The 27,227-nt window shown below is 35.5% G+C and overlaps 2 protein-coding genes and 1 long non-coding RNA gene across 3 annotated transcripts; 2 read left to right on the top strand and 1 right to left on the bottom strand.

Moving 5' to 3' along the window:
• Positions 1–1,107: 1,107 nt before the first annotated feature.
• Positions 1,108–10,427, bottom strand: LOC149679820 (heparan sulfate glucosamine 3-O-sulfotransferase 6-like). Its single transcript, XM_089835643.1, has 2 exons — positions 9,505–10,427; positions 1,108–3,245 (listed from the first exon to the last, which is right to left on the bottom strand). The coding sequence occupies exons 1-2, from the start codon at positions 10,089–10,091 to the stop codon at positions 2,627–2,629; spliced, it is 1,206 nt and encodes a 401-aa protein (XP_089691769.1). The 5' UTR covers positions 10,092–10,427; the 3' UTR covers positions 1,108–2,626.
• Positions 10,428–17,410: 6,983 nt separating this feature from the next.
• LOC149679819 (uncharacterized) lies at positions 17,411–21,068 on the top strand. The gene is made up of 5 exons (XM_089835700.1): positions 17,411–17,595; positions 17,808–19,065; positions 19,138–20,307; positions 20,379–20,531; positions 20,599–21,068. The coding sequence occupies exons 2-5, from the start codon at positions 17,853–17,855 to the stop codon at positions 21,066–21,068; spliced, it is 3,006 nt and encodes a 1,001-aa protein (XP_089691826.1). The 5' UTR covers positions 17,411–17,595; positions 17,808–17,852.
• Positions 21,069–22,535: 1,467 nt separating this feature from the next.
• On the top strand, positions 22,536–26,848 carry LOC149679818 (uncharacterized). Its single transcript, XR_016365898.1, has 2 exons — positions 22,536–26,046; positions 26,106–26,848. It is a non-coding gene; the product is annotated as an uncharacterized LOC149679818 (long non-coding RNA).
• Positions 26,849–27,227: the final 379 nt, after the last annotated feature.

The raw sequence follows: 27,227 nt of genomic DNA, 5'->3' as shown, positions 1-27,227 counted from the left end.
TACAGAATTTACGTAATATTTTATATTTCAAATGGCGCGCATTTATTAGGGGTACCAATCCATTTGGTTGACGCGTTTTAAATAAATTATTAATCGTTGTATAATATGGAAAAAAATTATTACAGGAATGGTGAACTTAAATCCAAATCAGTTAAAAATTATTTCATTACTTATCTATTATTAAAAGTAATTTTGATTATAATTAGTTGTTAAGTCGTCAATTAATAAATAAATAAGCAATAGTTAATCTGTTGGTTTTTTTCCCTCAATTTTAAAATACATAGTTTCCAGTAAACTTAAGGTGGTTTTGTCGTTCCCTCAGTGTTGCCAGGCAGTTATTGAGTCAAAAGATTGCATAGAGGAAATGAAAGCGTTTCAGTTTGAATCAGTACTTAACCAACTTGACTCACAGATGGCCTGACAACACTACACTGAAGTTGAAGGCAGCTGACGAGAGAGGGGGAGGAATTTTCTATACCCCTTTTAGTACAATCTATCTATTGGAAAAAATGCTATTTAACGTTTGGGTTTTTCCATTAAATTTAAAAGGTTAATTAAACGAAGATATGAGTAATTAATTAAGTTAATTTACTGGTCGAGGAAAGGAGGAAAACAGATAAAATTGTAGATAAGCCTAAACAAATATTTCTAATTTGTTAAAGAATATTGAATTTTCAATTTTAAAAAATTTCCCACCCTGATAAATTTCTTTTATCAAATACGTTAATAACTAAAAAGTTTAAAGTTCGATAATTTTTTTCCATAATACATACAACAACGCGAGATTATGTACATTATGATACAAATATTTAATTTTAATCGCGATAAACTGACTGTATTTTAAATATAAATTTCAAAATTAAGCTGACTGTCTAAATTATTTGTAGAAGAAAATTAAATATTTTTGAGCAGTATTTATCCCAAAAATAATTCCAGTTTTGAACTCGTACGAGGAGGAACGGGTTGAATTGCACACGTTACAAATACCTGGCAACACTTGCAAGAACAATATCTGTACTAAGAAATGAGATGAGTAATTAAGGAGATTCCCAAAGAAATTGTTAATCGCTTTGATTTTTTATGATGTTGAAAGTTCAAAACACTATACACATGTTTTTAGTTTATTTTTTCTTTTTCTAAATATTATTTACATTCAACGAATATATACAATGTAAGGACCTTAGATAAGATTAGGGCTAAGAAACCTTGAATTATAGGAACGTACTTTGGCACTCTTTCTACATTTATTTCTAGCGTTTTAGACCCCCCAAAATTAAGAAATAAAGTGTCAGTGAAACTAAATTAATTTTGTGCCAAAAAAATTAATAACAAAGTTATTTAGCACAAATAACGAATCACCGACACTTGCAGTGGAAGAAAATAAAGTTAAATTTTTAGTTTTAACATAGTCCTATAACGCATAAGTATGGGTCTACCGTTGTGACATTGTCCGAGAGACTACACCGCCATTTATGATTTAAGTTGTTCATTCAAACAGGAGCAGAATAGATAGAGGCATGACCTACTGTTCTTTCGCTTTCTTGCTTGAGTAGGGTTAACGGTAGAGATAGAGATCACAATTGTCGTAGTTTATGTATAGGACGCATCTCTACGATACACACGCCGACAGATGCCGCTCTCTACCAGAAACACGCCGCCACTAACCACTCCTCAACACTTTTATAAAGGATACGTGCTCTAATAACCGACCCATACTTATATGGAGAATTTGATAGCCTTATGCTTACAGTTCTATATACATTTGTTTGTGTTTAGAAGAATTTAATTTGAACTAAAAGCTTTTCTCGTACTGAGTTTGATATTTATAAGCTCGATTTTATTAAACAATTTAGTCTGAAAGCATTGCATTGGGTGAAATTGTTTTATATAGAAAATAAAGGTTCAATTTACTAAATCACTGGGACTCTTTTAAATTCTTTACTTTTATATAATACCGCATTGAATAAAAGATTTTAGCGAAGTATCTTAAGAAATAGCAGTGTATAAATAAACAGATACTGAACTTTCGTTTTAATTTAGAACACAGCTCTAAATTATCTATTATCCATAATTAAATTAAGGTCTTTTGAATCCATAAAGAGGGTTAGAGAAATTTCCCTACCCCTTGTTCTTAACTTTAACTGCGCATGCGCTTCAGTGTTGCCAGTAATTTGTTGTTAGAGCATCTCCTGCATGCAGATTTGGATCTGAATCGAACTGGCAACACTTGTTTGTAGGCTATCTATTAAATTTAAATTATGTATTTGAAATCTCTGATATTTAAATTGGGGAGTAAACATTTAAATTATTTACTTATATCTACATTATAAATAACCTAAAATCATCATGTAAAAAATAACAGTAATTAATAGCTCTTAATGTATTGAATAACCCGTTTTAAGATATGTTAATTGGTCCTAAAAGCATTCCATCATTTCCCATCCCAGACTTATCATTATGAAGAATGTGTTCAATACCTGTAAGAATATCGCCAAGGCTTAGATAGAATCAGGTCGAGTAAGTTGAAACCGATAGACCAAATTTACTGCTTTTTCATTTTCGATATTCACGAATTAATTATTTATATTCGCGAATAAAACTTACAATATTATTACCATAAATTAACTTAAGGCCATCCAAAATCCTTCCCAACCATTTGATAAAACTTTAGATTAAACGGTCTATAAAAATCGTTTAACCTCTGTATCGTTTCAGAGTTAATTTTAGCATGAATTCTACCCTTGGTTTTTCCCAAACAATGCGGGCTACCATTACCTTCGGATTTCTTTAAACAAGGAAAACCCTTAGTTTCATTAAAATAAAAATGTTTATCACTTATTATAGTGTCCAGTCCAAGAAACGATTGTACTTTAGTTAGTTCACTGACCGGGTCAATAATTAAACCCTCACCGGACACAAAATGAATTTGAGAAAGGTTGAAATGTATCAACCATCTTTCTAGATGTTTCACGTAAATCCCTATTTTTAACGATGTCCATGAAGTGTCCAGTAGACCCGTTGAAGAGTTGAGGAAGGCCATATCCTCGAAGGAACGAAGGTCAGAGTGTTTACTAGCAGCTTGAGTGTAGTCCGAGATGGCCCGGGTCACTGGGTCACGAACTACAACGATTAATTTCATGGAGGGGTCAAGTTCGCGCACTCTAGCAGCGACATCTGGTGTTACGAAGTAACTCGGTGTTTTTTCGATGGTCAGTTGGTCTGACAGACTAGGTGGCATTTGGGATCTGTGACATAAAAATGGGTTATGAAACCAGCGGTCAAGTATGTGGGTTTTTGTGTATGTATGTTTTGTAGTAGGCATGGATTTTATAAATGTTCCGTATAGGGGATGGGAGAACTGAACTGAACTGATCTAGGATTCAAGATTTCTTTGTCCACGTGGAAAAATGTGTAATAGTGCAGATTAACATTACGCAATAGGTCAGCTCGAGGAAATTAATTAACGATTAGCGTTCATTAAGATACATCAACACTAATTCTAAGGTAGGTGCTTCAGGGGATGTAAGCAAGAAAAAGAATCTGCACTCTAACCTCACTTGAACTTCATGCAAAACGAAATGAAACATTTGCTTATAAAACCGTGAAATAAATGCGCCCAACCCATATGGTAATGATGTGTTCAAATCAATTCGTTTCTAATTAGCATAATGAAGAAATTGAATCATTAGGGACATAATATCAGGGAACTATATATTAAAATAGATGGAAGGAATAAATTCCTTCAATTGCAAAGACGTTATATAGGGCTTTAAAGTTGCTAGTCCATCAAATTATGACGGTCCGTATTGTTTGAAGCCATATCTTAATTTACGTCTTTGAATACAAGCAGAGTTTATTTTACCCCTGACTTCTGAAAAAGAGAACATCAAATTTATTCCTTCCTTCTATACTACGATATGACTCCCTGACAATATATATATAAAACAATATAAGCAATAATTATTTATAATTAAACCATATATAATTTTCTTAGGACGCACTTCAATACATAATGAATAAAAATATATCAAAAGCACCGCTTTATACCATAAAGTATTCCCAAACCACCAATTATACTTTTAAAGTATTATATGCCCTAAGACGCTAATATATACTTGGAGAAGAGAGGTGAGATGGAGTAGTATTCTAAATATACCTGTAACCTAGCCTCTGTACCGCCATCTATGGAACGGCAACGAAATCCTCCCAACATCCTCAGTTTATGCCTTTTCGATAGGGTTGTACAGGGTACATGAACGTTTACAATGCATTTCCCCTGTGTCTTAAATATGAAGCTAATTCGTCAGACCTAGCTTCTATTTTTAAATGGCACTAGGTGGCAGCACTTAACAATCAATCTAATAACCTGACTTGGGGCGAAAAGCCTATACCCATTACAATGAGGTCTTGTACCCATGGTTGACAATTATAAATACCCAACATACTTCGCGTTAGCGTGGTCCTACTCCTCAGGTGACATCTAGAAGAGGTTTTTTTTAATGTTCACACATACGATGTGGTTAAAATAATAGATGGCACTACAATCTTAGGTCTAAGTAAACTAAAGCATAGTGAGTAACTTATGCTTCCGAGCATGTCACTTCGCCTCAAGTCAAGCTGGTGCCTACGCAAGGTCGGAGTGTGACCATCGCTGCTCTGGGTCTGGGACTTTCATAGCCCACTAACAATACTACTCCATCACACTTCCTTCTCACAGGGGTTTATATAGCTCTCTTCAAAATTTGAAGCAATCAAAATGCAGCGAGGCGTTAAAGAATGGCACCTTAATGAAGCAAAAATTTTCTATTTTCTAAATCATTTATATTAGAGTAGGGTTGCAAACAGGGGGCCCTGTTCATAATTACACCGTCTTTCTCGCGACAAAATTATCCGGGGTTTTCTTGTGTTTGCCTCCTTTGAAGGGCGAGGCGCGACGTCGACGAACGACGAGCTAGCAACCTAAGCAACCTAACCAACCAAATAACCGGTTTTGCAAGAAATGATTTTTATTATTTTTTTGTTTTAATTGACACTTAAATTGAGGGGAATTATTTTTTCGCCTTTTTTAATTTGAGAGGCGGGGATCGAAAGATGAGTCAAAGTCGATTATGACCGCGTTCTAATACAGGGTGGCATTTTTATAACATTTGAATTTTTGGAATTTAGCTGGTTCTACTATTATAAATATAATTGTTTTAAGGTTCTTATAAAATTTTCAAATTCAAATTTCCACCCGATTTTTTATTTTTTTAATGGTTTTCGTAACTATTAAATGACGTGATTTCCCCCCTAACTTTTAAAGCCAAAAGCGGTTTTTTATCAGTATTTTATTTTTATTAAATTATGGTTTAAAATATTTATTAGACGTTTGAATTTTCGTAAACATGAAAATTTTTCTCTATCAAATAAAATTTCCTGACTTGATTAAAATTCCCTGAACTCTGCCTGACCTTAATCTACAATTTTTTTAATTCCCTGACGTGGCAATTAATTACTTTGAATGAAAAATAATAATGTAAATTGGATTAAAATAACTAACAATTAATCTAGGAAAATTGATTTTGTTTAGATTACAAACAATTACTTATAAGCTGCACGAGAAAAATACATATATCAATTGAATTTCGTGTTCATAGACAGAGAGGGTGAACTTTGACCTCAAATATCTCAGCTCACAGATGAAATTTTTTTTAAAACAGACTTTTTTCACAACACAGACCTTTAATATACGTTTATTTAAACAAAATTTTCATCCAAATTGGTTAATTAGTCCCTAAGAAATATGATTATTAAATTAGCAACAAAAATATCTTCAAAAATAAACATTACATACAGAAATTACAAAATACAATTTAAATTTTTAACGGAAGCTGAAGTGAAAATGACGTCACTGTATCGTTAAAAATCGCCATATAAGCTATCTGTAAAACCCTTTAACTACTATAGCTTCCTTTCCTAGTCAAGAATAAATAACTAAACGGGGTAAAACGTGGTTTTTAAAGAACAGAAAAATCACCCTGTGTGAGTCAAGACTGGCGCCATCATTGCAGCCAGCTATGTCATGAACAAAAACACATCGTTTCGGATTTTTGGCATAAAGCCTCAGTTTTATTTATGACAGAAATATGTGGTAGCATAGAATGTTTCTAAAGGGGACTACATTGTAAGTTAATAGAGAATGAATTTATGTACAAGTTTTGTGTTTTTTTTTTTTTTTTTTTTTTTGGGTCTTTTCTAAGCCTTACTCTTTGTTTTTAAAATTTACGAAATTCTGTAGGGTCTATATAAGTTAACAGAAGTTCATTCACGATTTATTCTAGAAGTATATCACAGTTATTGTGAGGTTATTATGTTTGGGTGAAACTTTGGAAAAAATAAGTTTTTAGATTTGGCGGGAAAATACACGTGGTTAGGTTAAATGTATCAAAGTTATGGTTTTGTTGAGTTTTAACATTTCATGTTCCCTTTAAATAATTTGTTTCAGTCCTTCATGCTGCCTTTAAATAACTATTTGAAGTCTTCATGTTCCCTTTAACTAATTGTTAGAAGCATTCACCCTCCCTTTAAATAACTTGTTTGAAGCCTTTTTAGACCAATTAATAAATTGTAAAACATTTTTAGACTTACTAATAAATTGTTTAGATTTGTCTTATAATCTTATATAGCTAATCAAATTACAACCCAACACCTAAAACAAGGATAATTCCAATTTAATTTAAAACTAATTAACCCAACTCATTTAAAAGCAATTAATACCCACACTACATTAAAGTGTTATATATTTAAGCAGTTAATTTACTTAAAAACATTAATTTTGGCGAAAAATGAAAATTAAAATATTCATAAAAATAATCCCACTCTTCTTTGCGAAGAAAATTTGGATTCATTCCAGACCGAGGGGCAAGTCACTAACTGTAATTGGTTAAAACGTTGTCTATACACCAAAGGGAACACGAGAGCGATTATCCCCTCGGTTCATATAGAGAAATTAGGTCTATATGTGGGACGAAATTAAGATGTAAACTGAGAAGGCGTAATTGTTTTTGTAAAGAGGAATTTAAAGCGATTCTTAAAAATTCAGTAATTTTTCTTCGCAAATTAAGGTGCTTTCTTGGCTTTCATTAACCCTTTAACGGGTGAATAATGGCCACTTTTCTAATCGTGTGACATTGGATATCATCAAAAACTTCTTAACGTCCTTCTTAAGAAGAGCGGATGATCTTGGACTTCTTATCCACCTCAGTGACAAAACTTTTCGGTGAAACCTAAGCTAATCTTACTAAATTTCGCTACGTTGATTTTTTTCCCAGCATAAATTTAACGGTATCATTTTGCGTTTTTAGGGAAGGGCTATCCCATTTTCCCAAAGTGTGTAAAATGATGAATACTATAATTGGAACAAGTGTGTGTCATTTGGCAAAATTAAATAAAATATTGAGCAATATAGGTTCGCGGACCCCATCTTGAGAAGAACTCAACCAAACCACAATTCTATTGAACCTTCCTTACCAATATCAACCATGCAGTTTCAAATTAACGAAGGAAAACATAAAAAAAACCAAAAACTTTCTAAAAAATGGATTAAGTAGCCCCAACATGGAACAGCTCCAAAATATGGAACACTAATTAAAAAGCTCATAACTTCACTTTGGGAGCTTGAAATGAATACTTTAAGGGCTCATTTTGAAGAATAAAATACCCTCTATCCATAAAACACGGCCACAATATTCTATCAAAGGATCTTGAATAAAATTATGGCATATCTAATTTTCGGTCTTTATACTCCCTTAAATTTAACTAAAAATAAAAAAATTCCCTTTCAAGTTTGAAAAATTTCTTAATAATGTTTTGTAGCCTGAAAAATCTCTATTAAATTTCTTTATATTTTAATAATTTAATCATTAATTATCTTAACAAATTTCTGAACACAACATACCTAATCAATCTAAATAAAAAGGCAAAGAAAAGAAGGAGAGGCAGCATTGATAAACAAGCTATTTTGGACTTCATTCATATCTTAAACATATCCTAAAATGAACCCGAAGAAAAGAAAGAAGAAAGCCCAAAAGATGATTAATCACTGAGCTAGTTCGAATCGTGGGAATCTCAAGCATAAAGAAACATTACATGTTAAAAAGGGAAGCAAGCAGCGACTGGCGCGCCGCCTAAACTGAACTGAACGGAACGGAACGGAAGGCAGAAAGACGGAAAAAAAATAATGTTGGGTAAAAGAGAAATTGGTCCGCTTTGCAAGGAACCAAACCTTTTTCACAAGTCTTATACCTACGATGTGCCATAATTTATAAATGAAGAATTTTATAAATTCATCCATGAAAATTGAATACATCTTTTTCAAAAGTTATCTTTACCTTGTTGTCCTACGACAGAACACTCATGGGTCCTATCTAAAGTCTATGGACCCACAAACCGTCTAATTGCAATGACACTTTGATAAGACTGGTGATAAAAGTTATAGCTCTAACATCATAGCAATTGCAGTTAGTGTTGCCACACTAAATTTTCATTTCAAAAATTCATGGGACTTTACTAACAGATTTCCCAAGTGTCGCCATGGTAGTTTTAAATAAACTAGAACCAAAAACAACTTAAAAAACAATTTCATTTGTGACCTGATATATTAGAGGTCAAAGTTCACCATGTAAATGGAAACAAAATTCATCATTCGCAGTTAGTTCAAAAATAATGAATTTAAATATAAACAACTACGTTATAGGAAAACAATACCGGATTGTCGAAAAAAAAACCTTAAAAATTGCGAATAGGGGTATTTTTATCGCTGTGGCCTGATATATTAGAGGTCAAAGGTCACCATGTCTATGGAAACGAAATTCAATCGACAATTAATTATACCTCTGAAACAGTCGCATTTCAACAATAACAAGAGCAACAGCTAGATTACGATTATGATTAAATATTCATGTTATTACAGAGAAAATTCTTACGGATATGGGAGGGTGATAGCTGAAGAACTGTTGGCCTTAAAAGTCATCAATTATTAAGAGATTGGGGCTACAAAATGAACCCCCATATGTTCAGCGCAGTCATGGTCTTAAACGTCTAGCATTTAGCCAAGCTCAACTTGCTATGGATAATCGACTTTGATATGAAAAATTGATAAGTTTTTCTAAAGCAAAAGTTGGCACCGGCGATGACGTTTTATTTATGGGTATGGCAATGTTTAATGTTCTGTACCATCACGCATATTTATGTATGTGAATTTCGTAAGGGTTGGTCATTTCTTGCTAGCTACATTTAAATTGAAATGGAAGAACCAAGGAGGGAGGTTAATGTTTAAGTTAACAATGAATCTTATAAATGTTTCCTATGGGGATGGCTTTTAAAACTGAACTGAACTGGTAGAGGGGCACATGCATTCAAGATTTCTTTGTCCACGTGCAAAAATATAATAACGGATTAAGGTTACGCCGTAGATCAGCCCAAGGAAATCTACTTAAAATGGTAATTACGACAACAACTCCTCACCTATACCAACTGACTCCTTTGTCATAATACTTGTCAAAGTAATGAATCTCTGGTCCAGGTGCCCTGACATCTGGATGTAACCTCAAAAACTCCAAGAGGGCCCTTGTGCCCCCTTTCTTGACCCCAATAATCAAAGCCTTTGGTAACCGTTTCTCCCAAGTTAAATTTCCAGATGAGCTCAAAACGGTTCTGACATAATTACGACTCCTAACCGACCCGGACATAACCATGGGTGCCTGACTGGTAACATTGGATGGATTAACGTTTGTTTCCACATCTGACGTCACCGCTGACGTTGTAGTCGTCGTAGCCGTAACGTCATCAACCTTAATTAACAATTTCCTTATATTGTTTCGTTGTTTCAACTCACGAACTGTCCTGGCGGACCTATGATGAAGTTTAAGTTCGTTTCCGGTGACCGGACATTTGGTAGGTGAGGAAGAAGGTACCGGGTCCTGTGATTGATACGGTCCATAAGTAACGATACCTACGATGGCCAATAAACAACAGGAAGGCAACACAACATGACGCACGACGAACAAAAACCGCCGGCGTAACGTACGTTCGTTGCAACGTAACGCCACCATTTTATCGTTAAACGTTCCTCATTTTCCATGCCAAGATAATTTTACGTCTTATTTTCAATTTCCCGCCAAATTTGTTTAAACAAAATAAAACAGGCGCGTAAATACAACAACGAGCTACCACGGGTCACGTCGATAGCGACAGCGAACACGTGGTGTGGTTCAGGGAGCCAAACCAGGGGAGTTGTTCACGCGCTGTCAACCTCTCGCGATCTGTTCAATCTGTGAGGATGTAGAGATCTTTTACTCTCGACTTTTGGGTTGCAGCGCCAGTGCGTTGGCGCCACTGACTGCACGCGCCGCTCCAAAGAAGCGCGCTTTTTCCATCCGTCCGTCTCTCTCCCGCCTAAATTCTGACTTCCCCAAGTCGAGCAGAGATTTTCCAGAATATCATCTCTCTGATTTTATTTTACGAAGCTAGGAGAACTAGTAAACGTCATTGCTGTTGGAGTAATAGTTATATGAGTTTTTGGGTTTTAATGCATGTAGTTGTATTAGGTTTTGGGTTTTAATGCATGTAGTTGTATTAGGTTTTTTTTCCTTCAAAATCAGATAAATATCGATTACAATATTGTCATTAGATAATTTAAAATTTCTGTTGGAGTAATAGTTATATGAGTTTTTGGGATTTAATGCATGTAGTTGTATTAGGTCTTTTTTTTTCTTCAAAATCGGATAAAAATTGATTAGAATATTGTGATTGGATAATTTAAAATTAAATGGCTGACTTTGATTGTGTTTTGCTTTTTGGGGATCTAATGCATTTGAAAGGGGCTAAAATATTGAAAGAAATGAAAAATTACAAACCGAGCTAGGTGATTAGATTAGACTGACTTTTGAGAAATAAATAGTAATAAAGATTATGTTGGGTGTAAATTTGATAAGGAATATTTTAATTAATTAATCAGATTTTAATTAAAAGGAAGTTGGACCTATATTAAAAGAACTTCCAATAATAAAAAAAAAACGTTGCAACTTCCGCTTTTGAAATTAAATTGCTGTCTATCATGGGACGGAATTAATCATTAATACGTTTAATTGTTTAATTTTCTAGGGTAACTAGATTAAAATAAACTTAATTTTAATATAAATCATTTGTAGTTTTAAAGTATGGTATAAAACTTCAGATATATTCTTTTAGCAGTTTGTTTACCAATCCCTATGGCAATTTTTGCCTCAAACTAAGACACTCAAACGCTACAAAAAATCACAAAATATGAATCTCAACCATGCCTGAGGCGTTGAAGAAAACCAATCTTAAATTCAAGCATTTTAATCATCTCCAAGAAGAGTTCAGCGTAAAAAAAATTGAAAAAAGAAAAACCTAAGGCAGAATTCATTCCGCTTTGTTTCATCAGCTAGATTCAAAAATCAGAATCAAAAAGGAGAGACTCAGGATCCCGCATTCTAAACTTATCTTAGAAAAATAAATGTCCCAAAATAAACCCATCGCACCCATCAAGAAAAACAAAAACTATCTTTGGAGAAAGAGAGAGAGAGAGAGAGAGAGAGAGAGAGAGAGAGAGAGAGAGAGAGAGAGGGGAGAGAGAGAGAGAGAGAGAAAGAGAGAGAGAGCTAGAAAAAAAGGAAAAAGAAAACAGAGAAATCTCAATTTTCGCGCGTGCGACCAAAACAAATAACAATCAAATCCTTAGAGAAACTCCCGGCATTCCTTTCGAGTTAGAACCAATGTTGCCTTATACCATCGACGTATGCATGCACGTGGCGCTTTTACTATATATACTCTTAGCATCTTGGTAATTAGGTATGGATGACAATTGCTAATAGAAATCAGAAATCTTAAGAATCAGAATGCGTCTTCGTCATGCATAGACATTTTGACCTTTGACCTAATGTATCTCAGATCAGAGATGGAATTTTTATAAATATCGGATATCGTTAATTAAAACGTCTTTACTTAAGATAAATTATTACCTAGATCATTAAATATATCGCTTAGAAACAACATTGATATGAAACCTTTGACCTAACCCCCTTAAATAAATAAATAACAAAATCACAGAATTTAAGGTTGCAAAGTCAAACGAAGTCTTCCTTCATCGGCTATGCCATTTCAACGTGCTAAGACACTATCTGGAACCACGTATTCATTTCCATTTGAGTTTTATTCCAATTTTGCCAACGTGATGACATCTTTGTCCCTGAGTGACTCCCCAAGTTAACTCTTATATAAACGTCAGAGTCGACTCTGACAAGTTACCATGATTACAAGTTTGTAACTAACTATTCAGGGGGATCAGCCCCCTTTCTGTAGTGTTTTTTAGGCGCCGTTTCCTGTATAGGAGGGAGGAGTATGGTAGTATGAACTAAGGATGAATTTTTGTCACTATTCCTTGTCATCGCTGCGGTCTTACCCCCGGAGCGGGGACCGTCTCTAACTTCTCTATCTCATTTCGTTCAACCATAAGTTAATCATTATAAGTCTCTAACGCCACCTATAGTGTAATGTTAACAGAATCTTATTGTACAAGGTATAGATGGCGCCAAAGGCAAATATTTCCAAAAAACACTGGTGTGTAAATGTAATTCAATAGGGACTTGGCAATTCGGGCTTAACTCCGCCCCTTGCGCCATTATGGTATGTTTTTTTTTACAGAATGAAAACTATATAAGCCCCTCCTCTTGGTATGTTTTTTAGCACTAGTGGAAGGTAGCGTGTCGTTGCATGACGTAACTAAAGTAGATAACCCTAATAGGGTAGGCTTAGCAATACGGAATAAACCCCTCCTACCAAACGTCAGACCTCCGCTTATAGAATCATCTTTACTACTATAATCTGCTACTATACGAACTTTCTCGTGACGTCATATCCTCCTATCTCTTACCTCGGTTTTGGCAACCATATTGGAAGTCCTCGCCTCATACCATACAATTTAGATTACCAATATTGACGTCACGTCCCCGTAGCTCCTCCCCACAAAGTACCAATCTATACTATCATTCCACTTCACAAAATCCTCCCATGTGTAGATGTAAATGGGCGGAGACTTCTTGAAGCCCCACCCTTTTGCCGTTTCCTCTATACTATCCTTCCACTTCACAATATTCTCCCACGATTAGATGTAAATGGGAGTGGCCTTCTTGAAGCCCTGCCCTTTTGACGTCAGTTTCGCTTATACCATTTTGAAGCCCCGCCCTTCTGCCGTCCGTTTCGCTTACACCATTTTTGTTGGATGAAGACTTACGAATACAATGAACTTATGTCGTTCACGATTGGATTTTTTGGGATGACAAATTAGACATGGAAAATTGCTTGATGCCCCACGCTAATGGTTTTCTTATTGCGGTTTAGGCCTAGTGTAGTTTTTTTTCAGACGTCATCTTTCAATTTCGCTCTCTATTTGAAGGCTTTTCACTTCACGCGTTTTAAAGGGAGTTAGGCTTAGCTAAGGAGAGAGAGAGAGAGAGAGAGGCCTCATTTTTTTGGGAACAATCGGATGCTGTTTGATGTATGTACAGATTAAGGATAGTTAGCGCGTAATAGTTTCGCAATAGTTATTTATATATGGGTTAGTAAGTGAGAGGTTTTTTATGAAAGGATATTGGACTGCACTGGAAAAATATGTATTTAGAATTAATTATATTGTTGAAAGGGTTATGATTATAATTTAAAAGATTAATAAATATGTTTAAGATTTCACGTGAACTTTAGAAGATACAGATTTAAATGTGATATAATGAATGATATGAATTTGAAGTTTTATCAAAAGAAAAAAAATCATTAAAGATCAAAAATTTCACATTTATTTTTATTTCTTGAAACCGCAGTAACGGAGACGAAGGAAATTGGTATGGTAAACTACAGACGTATGAAACTCATATCGTACATTTGGAAACCAAAAAAATGTGGACAGTCCGTTGATATAAACCCAAGTAGTTATCAATTTTCGTATATAACTGTGTACCTAAACCCCTTTTCAAAATTAGGGAGGTTTGTATTTGTATTGCTACATATAGGTCTACAGTTTACCATACAGATTACATCCGTAACCGTTACTGCGATTTGCAAATGAAATAAAATCAAATAAAAATGGTTCTCTTTCACACAAGTTTTAAAATTATCAAACTTTTCACATTTTTCATTTCTGGCAAAAAATAATTACTAAAAATCTTTTCCTTCCATCTAATTTCAACCTTTTCCCATTGATTGCAAAAAAAAAAACAAGTAGATGGGTACCGTCAGACAATCCAATTTATTTCTTGGCAGCAATTAGGAGTATGTCAATTAATTCAAATTGTCGGCTGGGTTTTGTCTCCATTTCCAAAAGAGTGAAAGATTTTTTTATATTTGGAGAATCAAATGGCGAAGGAAAATTACCGGAAATATAAAAAATCCCACCCCTTTTTGTAAAATGAGGCCTTCATGAACTATGTTCGGTTAAAAAACAAGTTGGTTTAAGGCGTATACAGTGGTCTGCAGGTTTAGGAGTGTCGATCGCTAATTGTACAAGAGTTAGGGGGTAAATTGGTTTATGTGTTGACAATCTTGTTGTCTTAAGATGCAAGGACCATTGATGGGTATGTTTGTTAACAAAGTATGAATTAAGATATGCCTTCAAACAACACGGACCATCCAAATTTGGTGCAGGACTGGTAACTTTGAAGGTCCCTATCTAACGTCCGTGTGTCCACGTAGCAACTAAACAAAAATAATATCCGCTATCAGGGATAGATTTAATTTTAGAAGTAGGAATGGAGAACAGAGTAATCTGGGCGCGCGTCAAAGTTCCGGACCCCCTTCCACGGAACGGGGGGGTATGAAAGAAGAGGTGGACGGGTCATAGCGACAGAGGTAAAAAGGAATTTTACGTAGTATTTTTCGCCGTCCCCGCATTAGCAACGTCATCAAAACGTAGTTTAAGTGAGTCAACCAATAAAATAATTTAAACTTTTCGTTACGTGTTGGAGGGAGGGGCTCTATACTGGGTGGTCTATGAGTCGGACTAAAGTAAATACTAATTAACCGTTCTCCATTCCTACTTCTAAAATGAAATCTATCCCATACTGTCTTTGTACGGCGACAAAATTACAAATTAATAAACCAACTTTCAACATCCGAACTCAGAGCCAATTATTAAAGGATGACACACTTAAATCTTTTAGCGTACCTCAAAAAGTAATCGAAGAGATTATTAATGGTCGTTGTACGCCTCTTTTTTGCCTCTCTCTTATGTCTTTCCGTTGTACAGGATCGTCAATTTTACATCTCTCTCCGCCGCTTTGCTTTTTCTAGAATAACCCCTACAAGAGCTTCCTAAATTTAGTATATCGCCTTTGCCTTTGAACTTCTTCTTCGTATTGTGCCAAGAATTCTTGACTTCAGCGGAAACCCCTCCATCCACTATGTCTTTACTCAGTTTACTATACCACCGAAGTCGCGAGATTAGAACGCGCGCGAACGCGCTTCGTGGGAGGGAAAGGTTATGACCTTTTCTTCTTGTAAAGCCTATATACCCCAATCGTCACTCATAAAGTCGTAACTTAAGGTTTTTAAAAATGGTTTGTCATAATTAAGACGTATATTTTTAAAAAAGATTCTTGGAATGCTTATGGATTAGTAAAAGACGGAAACGTTAATTGAGGCAGGCAAACACTTAGAGAACTTGTAGTGTTTGAGTGGCTTGGAACGATTAAAGAGCTGGTTTTAAATAGAATCTTTTCAAAGATAGAGTCTGGTGTGTTGACGTATCTTAAGTTTGACAACAAAGACTTATTTAATTAAGATATGACTTCAAACAATACGGACCATCCAATTTTGGTGAAGGACTGGTAACGTTGTAGCCCTTTCTTACGTCTTTGGGTCTCCACATACCCTAAATCAAGCAGACGATATTTCCGCACCCTTTTGTTTAAATGGATCTATTGTAGTTTTAACCCTTTTCAAGTGAGTCAGCAAGCCCTCTGAGTGGCTTGGACCGATTCAAATACCAATTTTAGTCGTTTTCAAACAACAGCTACTATATTCCCTTGTTGTAGGGTTCAATCAATGTTTTGGTAACAGCCCACATTTCCGCAAACTAAACGTTGTAGTCCCAAGGATGTTGTTGGACACTTCCTTGACCCTAAGACCACATGCACCCTTAAATATATATATATATCAGACTTAACAGAAACACCCTGTACAGACTCCAAATTTAATAAATAAATAATTAAATAAACCCTACTCTAAAAATTCAATTAAAGAACCCTTAGCATCGCAACGTGAGAATAAAAATAAGAAATGAAATTTTTTGGGTGTAACTAAATCAAATTCCATTAAATGTTAAAAAAAAAATTTGGCCAACCAAAACTAAATTGGGCTTAATGTGGCGTCACAGATATTTTCACTGCCAGTAACATCGTTTCCCTGAAAAAGTTAGTTTTAGCTCGAAGCTAAAAGATTCCAGCGAGAGGCTTGAAGATTTTTTTACCTCACGTTTGTAAGTGGTAAGACAGATACAATTACCACCCCATATTTTGTTAACTCCCAATCGAGAGAGTCTCTTTCACTCCCTCTCTCTCTCTTGGTACAAACATGGGTGCTAGCTAAAAGATCCTAAGTTAAAACAAGAAGTGATATCTAATTTATTAGGGAGAAGGTATAAATTCGCCCCCACATTTCCAGCTTTATCTCCAGTCCAAACGTATAGTAGGTCCGGAGTTAATCCCCGCCGCCTCTAAATTACAACCAGCATCTCATTGGTTCTTGAAAACTCACGTCAGCGCGACGCGAATGACGAAAACTACAGTCATATTTTCCGAATGAGGAGTACTAGCGAAATAGCCCGGCCTCCTTTTACGTCCCCCTTGTATTTTGAAAAGGAGGACTGGGACTATGGCGCGCGAATCCTTAGGCATCTTATACCCTCTCCCTAATAAACTAGATATCACTTCTTGGTTAAAAACTTCCTAAGGATTGGAATTTCTGTAAGACATTCTTGGTAAGAAGAAGTCGGGATCTTCAAGGGGGTACCACAAGCTTGTTTGTTAGTTCATCATGGGCGCGGGGGCGTGGGTTTTTTGGATACCATATGTTCAAGTGGTAGTAGTAGTAATCTACTGGACCTTGGATACTGCGTCACAATTTAAGGGGGATGTTTGTTCTTTGGAAAATCTATTTTGAGTCGAAAATGATCTACACTTCTATCGCCATTTTGTCACAAGGGACACTGTTTTCGAGTTATCCCCCTTAATTTATGCCACCAGACTTATCAGAAACACACTTTATAGGACCGAAGTACACCGATAGATGGCGAGCAAGTATGTTTGTCATACTGCGACTATCACTTCAGAACAATCGGACGGTTGTGACATAGCCGCCTTTATTATTAAAGCCCGTGCTTGGTCGGATTTTTTTTAAAAAAACTGGCAATTTAAGGACGCGAATATTGACCGTTTGGTGGCGTGTTTTGGACTAGGGGTGGTGACGTATGTGCGTTGGAGGCGTCTGCTACGAGGCTTACAGTCTCCTAAATTATTTATTTACAATGAACATTTCATTTAACAGGTAAGAACTGATTTCAAATGAAAAATAATTTTTAGCTTATTGTTTCGTAACTAGGTATTGTTATTGTTTTGTAACTAGTTTCAAGTACATGTACACTGTGCACCATACTTTATTTAGGGTGTTCTATTTTGAACTACATATTGATGTTGTATAATTAAGACTTAGCTTAGGCTTTTTGGTGTTTTTTCCTTAAACTATTTTTATTTCTTCAGTTAAATTGGTATTTTCATGGTTCATGAAACTCTAAAATTATTAAAATGGTCTACTGTATGGTTCCAAGATGCAAAAATAATGATTGGCACAAGAAAGGGGTTGATAAACGAAGTTTTCACAGGATTCCAAATAAAGAAAATAGAACTAAATGGCTTTGTGCAATATTCGGGGAGAAGTACGAAGATCAAAGGGAATACATGGATAATATTAAAAATCCTGGCGCAAGAGTTTGTAGTGATCACTTTAATCAAGCTGATTACAGCATTTCAAGTTCCAGAAAGTCATTATTGGCATTCGCTATTCCTTCAATATTTGCTGAAGACAAATTAAACAAGGCTTTAGTTGATAAAGGTAGTCACGTAAGCCGAGGAGATTATGCAACAAAAAGAACGCCTTTGTCTAGTACAATGCTCAATGGAACTTCTAATGATACAAGGAATCCTTATTCATCTCCTCCCAGGAAAAAAAGGTTACCTCAAAAAGTACAAAATGTAAATGAAGCTTGTCAAGAAACCTCAAACTTAGTAGCGATGGTTGATGTAAATGAAGCTAGTCAAGAAACCTCAAACTTAGTAGCGACGGTTGATGTAAATGAAGATAGTCATGAAATCTCATATTTATCAGCTTTAATAGATGCAAGTTTAGTGAACGAAAAGACCAACTGTGATATCAGTAATCAGTATTTTACTCCTAGAAAAGAAACGATAACACAAGCGCCAATCCTTAATAGAAGAAAACAAGCTTCCAGGCTTAGAAGATTATTATTTGAAAATACAAGCACTGAGGCTGAAACTCAATTTATCACGAGCAATTCTATAGGCCCTAAATGTATGGTAGATGAGGCTATACAAGTGTCTGTTCCAATTACGAGTAGGAGACGCAGCAGAACAACAACTAGAAAACAGTCCAGGGTTATTTCCAATTTGAAAAATAAAATTGATAAGCTGAATAAGAAGGTTTCACGACTTGTAAAAGAGAATAAAGAAATGAAAAATGAGAAGAAAGAAGGTGTAAATGTCCAGTTTCGTAAAGTTGTTGAAGGTAGTACATCTGATTTACAAGCTGCATTTCTGTTGGAGCAAATATTATCATATCAGAAAAAGAAAATGCCATACCATGAATCGACTCTCAAAATCTGCTGTATATTATTCAGAAAATCCTCAAGCGCTTACAATTTCATAAGGGAGTTAGGAATTCTGAGACTACCTCACAGAATTACGTTAGCCAGATACGTTGGGCATTCTTCTGGTGAAGAAGGTATTAATAAACTTGTAAAACTAAGATTGAAAGAAGAGTTTGATAAAGTAAAAAATGACCATGAAAAATTAGGCTCACTTGTAATGGATGAAATGTCCATTAAGCCAAAGCTTTTGTATGATCGCAACATGGACACATTTTTTGGTCAAACCAGTTCTGCTTCCTTAAATGGAATAAATGATACTCTAGCCACACATCTCTTGTGTTTTGTCTTTCATGGAATAGGAGCGAATATCCGCATACCAGTTGCATTGTATTTTACAAGAAATACTGATGGTATAACATTGCACAAATATTGCATGGAGGTATTGAAGATTGTAGAAGAAAGTGGCTTTGTCGTTGTACGGTTTGTGTCCGATAATGCAAAAGTCAACACCATGGCTTACAAAATATTTGGAAATGGAATTTTAACTCACGTCATCCCACATCCATTGGACCCAAAACGGAAATTATTTTTTGCATTTGACCAGAGTCATCTAATCAAAAATCTGAGGTCGCTGTTCCTGTCACGAGACATGGTACTTATTGGATTAAACATCTCGGCAGACTTCATAAAGAAGCTTTACAATATGCAAAAGGAAAATTTGGTTAAAGCTGTTCGTTTCCTTACAAGGAAAGTGGTATTTCCAAACAACCTAGAAAAAATGAACGTGTTACGGGCTGTGCAATTATTCTCGAAACCCCTAACTTCGGCTCTAAAAACACTTTTACACCTGGGTCTCGTGGATGAACGTGAGAGAGAGAACTTGGAAGCAACGATTTTCTTTATGGAAACTATAAGAAAATGGTACGAGATCCATGACATAGCAAATAAAACCCACGCCATTCATTCTCGCAATGAAAATAAAATACCATTCTCAGAATTGGATGACGAGCGACTCGAGTGGCTTCAGGAAGAATTTCTACCGTTTTTAGCGATAATTCAAGATAATGCTACTCATAAAATGGAACGTTTGTCAGACGAAACTTACGAAGCAATACAAATAACAACAAAATCTACAGTTGCCTTAATCAAATATCTTCTCGAAGGAGGATTTCACTATGTACTAACTCGAAAGCTATCAAGTGATATAGTAGAAATGACATTTAGCCATATCCGTCAATCAGGAGGCCGAAATGATCAAATGGACGTAAGGGCTGCTACATTATCCATTGAGAGAACTCTCAAAATTGGAATTATAAAGTCATCCGGACACTCCAATGTAGGACAGAACAAATGCCTGAAAGAAACACTGCAATCCCGTAAGCATACTTCAAACCACTTTCACCAGAAATTGATTCGTAGTATTAAATCATATTTATCAAACTTTCAGAAATATTGTGCAGCAACACAAAATCTTTCCGAAATCGTTTGGAAACATCTAATATCACTAATCCTAATAACGCAACAACTTCCAGTTCGCAACCAGTTTTATCATGGGGTTTGCAAAATTTACTCAATCAAATGGATCTTGTAACTCCAAACGGTAATATTTTGATAAAACTTAGAAGAGATAACTGATCGTAATGTTAAGTTCATTTCTTATTGTTTAGATCACTGCATGATTTCTATCAGAAGTTGTTCAGTTGCTTTAATAGGCGGTTATATAGTTCGTGTGTCGGAAGAAAATACAAATTGCCCTGGATGCTTAGAAAAACTTATCCAGCCACAGTCCGGAACTCCACTACTTTATTTAATTAAAGCTAATGATAATGGCGGTCTTAAATATCCAAGTCGGCTACTAATACGTTTACTTGTAATTGTGTTAGATTTTGTCCAATCGTCAATCACATTTTTCCCTCGACAGAATGTTTTAGCTAAATATGTTGAAATCATATTGCCCCATTTCCAAAAGCCGTTAAAATGTGATAGAAATTGCGTGAATTTAGATCTTCCTAAATTACTTTTAGAGAAATATTTAAGACCATTGCTAAATAATTACGCTAAAGATGTTTCTGATCGGATGGAGAAAGTTAGGAAATATAAGGCCAAGCCATTGTCTAGAAAAATTTTAAAGGTTTAGTTCCTAAAATTTCGTGATATTCAATTTGAATACTGTTCCTATTTAAAGTGCCTTTAAGTATTGTTACTATTTTACGTAAAAGTTTACGTAAAAGAATAAAACTAATTTTATAATAAAGATTTGATTTAAAAACGTTCGTTGCCGCCTCTAATCTTATTATATCCTATTTTAAATTAAATAAGATATTATAAAGAAGTTATAAATAACTAAATAATAATATGTATTTTATTTTGTTTTGATATTTGAAAAACTTGCATTTCGAACTTTATGGAGACCTCCCTACTTGAACCTTTATTAAGCACCCCCTCGAGTTGTAGTCCATAAAACGCCATCCAACGGCGTACGAAAGAACTAAAGTTCGGCTAGGAGTAAGTAAAATATCCCCCTCTCTCTGGGGACCAAGCACGGGCTTTAATAATAAAGGCGGCTATGGTTGTGAGAGGAGATACGTAGGCCTACATGGATAGAAGAGTATTGAGGACCAAAATCGGGGTCAAATATGTTGTTAGGATAAAAAAGGAGGAGGGACATCTGGTTTTATTTATACCCCCTCTATTAGTGAAGGATTTGTTCCGTTTTGTTCTTTAGCGCTGAACCGTCTAAGTACGGGATCATATATATGGGTGGAGAATTAGGAGAACATTCTGCCTTTTCAACGGATACCGCGTTCCGTTATCGAGGTAAACAAATACTTCCCGAAAAAGAGGTGTAAAGTGACTACAGCGCCATCTACGGTTGAACGTTTCTCTTACAAGGACAGAACAGAGGCATGGCCTATACTGTACATGATTTTCTTTCATCGGTCAAGTAGAGTTATCGAGGTAAACAATTAAGTACTTCCAGAAAGAAGGCTAGAAATGTATGCAAAGACACTACAGCGCCATCTATGTTAGAAATTTCGCCTCAAAAACCTGAACAGAGTTGAGACATAGCCTACTGCGATTTCCTTCCTTGATCTCAAGGGTTACGAGTAGAGATCATAATATTCTATCATAATCCCTTTCCAGCAAATCTGCCACCAGGGGACACTTCCTCTTTTATGAGAAATACCCTTCAAGAGATACTCATCCTCTACGCCCATACTTATGGAAAGCATTATAGCCTTATGATAAACGTAAACTCATTCTTCCGCTTGAAAAATTATCACACGCCAATTTTGAAAATTACAAATTGGAAAGTAAATAAATAAATTAAAATAGACTACTTCCTCTAGGCTATACCATCCAATAAAAACAATCAACTTATTTTTATTGTTTTCTAAATTACTTTCATAATTAAATGAAGAAGAAAAGCTAGGCTAGTCTGAATCGCGACGGTTGCGAGAGATGATGAGTCTAGAACTTCTTCTAAACGCAAGGGCTCCAATCTCCAGACCGTGACCCGTCGACATGTCCTATTATTACAGACAACGTTCGCCTTTAATCTTTTGGGGTTCAGGGCTATCTATAGAGTATAGACAATGTAACAATATTTTATGGACTGTCCCTTAAACTGGCACTCTCCCTTTATTTTTATAACCTACCTGGCTGGTGGTTTTAAAAAATTCTACCCATGACGTCAATGATGACGTCGACGAAAAACCCGAACAACGTAAACATCGTGAAGATGGACCCTCGAGTGGTCCACGTGTTTGTGCGCGAAAATATTAACGCGCTCGCGATATAAAAAGGGTCCCCGACCTTTGTTAACTCTCTCTCTGACTTTCACCTTGGTCCTGCTTGGTCAGAATTTCTGTCGCTGAAGCCCTCGGGCTCGACGCCCTCGGGCGTGGACCCTTCGGGGCCACGCCGCGGTTTATATCGTGAAGTCCCCGGACTTAAACTTAATCAACGCGCCGGTACCTGGACGATCTACATTTCGCGCCGGACGCTTTTGTGCGGGTTTCATCAATTCGTAATTATAAACTCTATAAACTATTTTTATTTAAATTAAACCCAGCCAGGGTTACGATATTCTCTTTTTATTTAATTCATTAAAACCATTATTATTATGTCTATTTCAATGACGACAGTTTATTATATTATAAAAAGCATTAAGCTTTATTTTATTTTATTATTTCTATTATCCCCTAGACATTAAAACGAACCAATTTCATAAAGTTTAATTTCTTAAGTTCATACTTATTTAATATATCTATGATCATTACATCTTACTATTATTTATAAAAAAACTGTCTCATTTTGGGGGTCCGTCCGGGATTAAATTCCCTAGAACCACTCGCATTATTTAAAACTTGTTACTAAGGTTATGTGCCCATGTTTAGTATATTTTTCTTTTGTCTTGTTTAAGTCCCTTAGTTAAAAATGGACGATTTTTTTTGTTAGTATAATGGTTGCAATATGGCCAAAAGTTATTTAGTTGTAATTTTTATGATCCTAGTAACTTTTAAAAACTCTTTAAGGTAAAATATGCCTAAATGTATTGTAAAATGGGTTCTAGTAAGGCAGAAATTATTTCTGTTTTTAACTTTAAAATTCCTTAATTTGTTAATGAAGTTAGTGAAAATGTGTTTAGTTAATGTTAACTTTAATATTGTTTTAATTTTTCTTTATGTTATTTAACGTTCGATTTTTTTTGAAATAACGTTTTTAGTGTTGGTCACGCTCTCCTCAGTTAACGTATTTTGCTCGTTGAGATTTTGTATACCCTAATTTTTGGTCGTGGAAAGGGCTATTTTATTTTGTTTGAAAGGGGCATGAATAAATTAGTCACCAGTACCGCCAGAGAAAATGGTTAGGCCTAGCTAGCCGCTCAATGAGGTTCAAAATTTTCCATACAAATTTTTCCAAGTTCAGTACCACCCGGAGTTAGGTTTTATAGAGTGATGGTGGACGCATTGTCACCCTAAGCCGTTGAACTCAACTCGCCCGCTGGTCGGTGCGAGGAAGGTTTTTTCCATGCGGTTCCTAAAATTAGTTTTTCTTGGTGTTTTTGCCGAATTTTTTTTATAGATGTCCATAATATGGAGTTTTCTAAGTTAAATTACTTTGTAATTTTTAGTTAGCCTCTGACCATCCCCTTTAGTTATTTCACCTTTAGCAATATAATTTTCAATGGATATAATTCCAGTTAAAATTTTTTAGTTTTTAGTTTTTCCCCTGATGGTTATTCACTATTTAATTGTTCTGACCTCAAGCTTTTATCTCAGGAGCGTGTATACCTCTGTACAGACCCATCGCAGTAGGCAGGCATAGATATAATAATCAACATTTTGGGTTAAATAATTTTTGGATTTAGAGTACTTTAATTAGTGATCTCTTAGTGTTTATTTACTTGTCAGGGTTAATTTTTAGGCAATGCTTTAGTCTAAACGAGCATCCCACTATTTCCCTTAATTTTTCCGCCTGTGCTAACACGGGTTGTGAGTTTGTTTTTGATCCTAGATAATATTTGAAAGCCCGTTATTATGCGTGACCACCTCTTTAACGTTGGCCAAGTTACTTAGTGATATATTTGTTTTCAATTGGCCATTGAATAACTTTTTGGGTAGGGAACCCACATGTTTTTTTGTTTAGAGGAGGGACCTCTAGTATATTTTAAACCTTGGTGTACCAGGTTATGATTTGAACATATAGTCCGCGTGTAAACCGACTGTATTTATTTTGTTTTAGAGGAGGGACCTCTATTGTAGTTTAAGCCTTGGAGTATTAGGTTAACTCTTATTTGGATATATAGTCAGCGTGTATACCTGACTGTATTTAGCTAGCTTTGTCACATTTTTGTAAAATTTTTGTGTTTTATTTTTATTTATAGTAATTATTTATGTCCATATGACTACCTTAATATTAATTTTTTTCTCATTGACAACATTGAGTTTTTTTTTGTTGTTTCATTATGCCCAGCGCTGATGGTTAACTGTTTTATTATTTTTGGCCCCAGTTTTGGCCGTTTTACTTTATTTTTGTTTTTGCTGTAACAAAACCTTGTTTTGCATTTTTTTTGTTTTGGTCTCAGTTATGTTTTTATGTATAGTTCTCGAACGAGGACGTTCGAAATTAAGTGGGGAAGAGTGTAACAATATTTTATGGACTGTCCCTTAAACTGGCACTCTCCCTTTATTTTTATAACCTACCTGGCTGGTGGTTTTAAAAAATTCTACCCATGACGTCAATGATGACGTCGACGAAAAACCCGAACAACGTAAACATCGTGAAGATGGACCCTCGAGTGGTCCACGTGTTTGTGCGCGAAAATATTAACGCGCTCGCGATATAAAAAGGGTCCCCGACCTTTGTTAACTCTCTCTCTGACTTTCACCTTGGTCCTGCTTGGTCAGAATTTCTGTCGCTGAAGCCCTCGGGCTCGACGCCCTCGGGCGTGGACCCTTCGGGGCCACGCCGCGGTTTATATCGTGAAGTCCCCGGACTTAAACTTAATCAACGCGCCGGTACCTGGACGATCTACATTTCGCGCCGGACGCTTTTGTGCGGGTTTCATCAATTCGTAATTATAAACTCTATAAACTATTTTTATTTAAATTAAACCCAGCCAGGGTTACGATATTCTCTTTTTATTTAATTCATTAAAACCATTATTATTATGTCTATTTCAATGACGACAGTTTATTATATTATAAAAAGCATTAAGCTTTATTTTATTTTATTATTTCTATTATCCCCTAGACATTAAAACGAACCAATTTCATAAAGTTTAATTTCTTAAGTTCATACTTATTTAATATATCTATGATCATTACATCTTACTATTATTTATAAAAAAACTGTCTCAACAAGCCGCGTACCCAAACCCTGTGTTGAAGAAGAAGGTCTTAATCCAATCCTGGGATAGCTGGATTAACAACCTTAAAGGGGAAACTAAGAGCACGTATTTCCAACCGACGTTTCTAGACCGAATCTATATAAATAGCGTTTGATGTTGGGTCATGGACACTGTCACCCTAAAGAGGACCATAAAGAAGTCACAAAATACTCGCGACCAAAGTATCGTCTGCTTGGGGTTAGGATTGAACATTGATTGGGTATGTATGTGGAAGCAAAGACGCTTGATAGGGCTTCAAAGTTACCAGTCCTGTTCCAGATTGGTTCGGTATTGTTGGAATCCATCATTGTTGAAAAACATACCCATGAAAATCTGGGGGTCAACACACGAGACTATTTCAAAAGGATCTATTAAAATATGCAGTGAGCTCTACCAGTACTTCGAAACTTCAAAGTGACCTTGATATACCATCATCCAGACAACAATACAGATCCCTTACGTCCCTACCCCGTTACGCGTACCTATGATCTTCATTAATGTCAGCGAGTTGACTGAATGAGCAGCTGAAGTTCCGGTGATGTACCTGTTCCTAGTGTTAACACTAATCGTTAATTAATATCCTCGAGTTGATCTACGACGTACCGTTAATCCCTTATTATGTATATTTTAATTCGCACGTGGACAAAGAACTCTTGAATGCACGCGCCCCTCTACCAGTCCAGTTCAGTACAGTTTTCCTGTCCCTTATGGTTTATAAATTCCATGTTTAGACCCATCATTTTAGGACTAAAAGAGAGACGAAGGGAAAGATGAACCCGAACCCTAACCCTACAGGGAGACAACGCCGCTACAAAAACCAAAAGGCTATCTATATATGGGACCCAAGCAAATATTCTCCGCGGCAATACGTGACCAGATTGACCAAAAATTGAAACCCCAAAAGGCTAAAGTATTGGCTTTTTGTATAGAGAAGAGAAATATAAGTTTTTATATGTAGTTATTTAGTTTCAAACAACTATCGTTTAAGGCTCTCAATAAAATAACTACCTGACTAAAAACAATTCAATTGCTCTTTCTTAAAGGTTAATGATTGCGGTTTAAAAATAATTTTCAAATAAAAAATCGCTCCATATTAAAAGGTCATAAATTTTAGGGTGTTCCTTTCTAGGCTAAATTGGTCATAGAAGTTACATTTGGGACTCAAAATTGATTTTCCATATTACCTACTGCACTGCCCTTTTTGCAACAGAGGGAACTATATCAGTTGTGACGTCAGTGCCAAGGTAAAACGTCACGAGCTTACCTTTGCCAGTTGGTGGCCATGTTTGGCACCGCTTTGGATCTATGTGCAAACATCATGCGTGACGTCACACTAAGGCTCTACACCGTGACTTTAATATTCCATAACATACCGCCAACTTTCTTTATTTCACTAACACG

The sequence above is a fragment of the Phalangium opilio genome, unplaced genomic scaffold (assembly GCF_054372755.1).
Source record: "Phalangium opilio isolate 3A_F unplaced genomic scaffold, DU_Popi_V2 ptg000041l_1, whole genome shotgun sequence".
Classification (NCBI taxonomy): Eukaryota; Metazoa; Arthropoda; class Arachnida; order Opiliones; family Phalangiidae; genus Phalangium; species Phalangium opilio.
Note: the sequence above shows the minus strand (reverse complement) of the source record. Positions and strands in the feature narration are given on the sequence as shown.

Coding starts and splice junctions, on each gene's coding strand:
- LOC149679820 (XM_089835643.1), bottom strand. CDS start 10,091: ATGGTGGCGTTACGTTGCAACGAACGTACGTTACGCCGGCGGTTTTTG. Junction 3,246..9,504: donor AAAGGAGTCAGTTGGTATAG/GTGAGGAGTTGT, acceptor TTTATGTCACAG/ATCCCAAATGCCACCTAGTC.
- LOC149679819 (XM_089835700.1), top strand. CDS start 17,853: ATGGTCTACTGTATGGTTCCAAGATGCAAAAATAATGATTGGCACAAG. Junction 19,066..19,137: donor GCATTCTTCTGGTGAAGAAG/GTATTAATAAAC, acceptor ATGAAAAATTAG/GCTCACTTGTAATGGATGAA. Junction 20,308..20,378: donor GAAAGAAACACTGCAATCCC/GTAAGCATACTT, acceptor TCAAACTTTCAG/AAATATTGTGCAGCAACACA.